The sequence below is a fragment of the Lactuca sativa genome, chromosome 3 (assembly GCF_002870075.4).
Source record: "Lactuca sativa cultivar Salinas chromosome 3, Lsat_Salinas_v11, whole genome shotgun sequence".
Lineage (NCBI taxonomy): Eukaryota > Viridiplantae > Streptophyta > Magnoliopsida > Asterales > Asteraceae > Lactuca > Lactuca sativa.
In genome coordinates, this window is record NC_056625.2 from 199,277,962 (window position 1) to 199,279,482 (window position 1,521).

The window sequence follows — 1,521 nt, forward strand, 5'->3', positions numbered from 1 at the left end:
CGGTTTTATGATAATATGTTTTTATTACTGAGATTTTGGTTTGACATGAGATATTATTATGAATGTTTTATATTGATGGTCTTATGTAATAACTAAAAATGAATTTTTTGGCCTTGAATTTTGGGATGTTACACAAACCATAATCCAAGAGTTGATGTTGTGTCCAGATAACTTGAGAACAACAGGCAGAAGCAGCTACGTATTTTGCCTCTGCCGTTGAGGTTGAGGCTGTATGTTGTTTCTTGCACTGCCATGACACCAGCCGGTCTTCACGAATTGACATCCCCCATACGTTGATTTCCTGCCAAGCTCACAGCCTCCATAATTACTGTTAGCAAAAGGATATAAATCAAATTCAGAATTTTTGTGGTACCAAAGACCCAATTTTGGGCTGCCTTTGAGATACCGATAAATTCTTTTGACAGGAATAAGATGTGAAAGTTTAGGATTAGCCTAGTATCGTGCACATTGACAAACCATGAACATGATGTTTGGCCTGCTCGCGGTCAGATATATCAACAATCTGATCATTGATCTGAAGTCAGTCTAATCTACGAATTCGCCTTCAGTATATGGAGTCAACAGGGGTTGCTCGACCATCGGCGTCAAGGCAGGTTTTGCGTCTCGAAACCCGAACTTCTCTAGCATATCATCAACATACTTGGCTTGAAGTAATAGGATTCCGGTTGAGTCTTGTTTGACCTGAAGCCCCAAAAACATGGTCATCTCCCCAAGGGACCTCATCTTGAACGTCTTCTTCATCATGCTTTTAATATCCTTGCACAGCTGTGGACACATTGACCAGAAATTGATGTCATCGACGTAGATTTGAACTAGAATCTGATTGGCACCAACATGCTTAATGAACAGGGTTTGATCGATTGTCCCCCGTGAATAGCCATGCTCGAGCAAGTGCTTCGTAAGAGTTGCATACCACACCATTGGAGCTTAATGTAACCCGTATAAAGCCTTGTCTAACTTGTAGACGTGATTCGGAAACTTCGAGTTGAACAACCCAGGAGGTTGATCAACGTAGATTTCTTCCTTCAGAGCGTCGTACAGGAAGGCATTCTTGACATCCATCTGGTAAACGGTGAAGTTCATGTAGGAAGCGTACGCGAGGAAAATGCAATAGCCTCCAAGCGAGCCACCAGAGCATAAAATTCGGTGAAGTCTAGACCCTCAATTTGGTGAAATCCACATACAACCAATCGGGCCTTATTCCGCACAATAACCCCTGAATCATCTTGCTTGTTTCGATAAACCCGACGCGTGTCGAGTGACTTCTTGCCCTTAGGTAATTCGACCAACTTCCAAGCCCCCAACTTTTCAAAGTGATTCAACTCTTCATGCATGGCATCAACCTAGCTGGGCTCATTCAAATCCATTTCGACGTTCTTTGCCTCTATTTGATATATGAAGCAAGAGTAGAGACATGTATTGACATCTCCACTCTGACTCCGCGTTCGAACACCGTCACCCAGCTGACCAATGACGTTTTCAATCATGTGATCACGTTGA

General features: G+C 42.7%; 1 protein-coding gene across 1 annotated transcript; it reads right to left on the bottom strand.

Annotated features, from left to right (window-relative positions):
- Positions 1–546: 546 nt before the first annotated feature.
- Positions 547–942, bottom strand: LOC128132882 (uncharacterized mitochondrial protein AtMg00810-like). The gene has a single exon (XM_052769881.1). The coding sequence runs from the start codon at positions 940–942 to the stop codon at positions 547–549; it is 396 nt and encodes a 131-aa protein (XP_052625841.1).
- Positions 943–1,521: the final 579 nt, after the last annotated feature.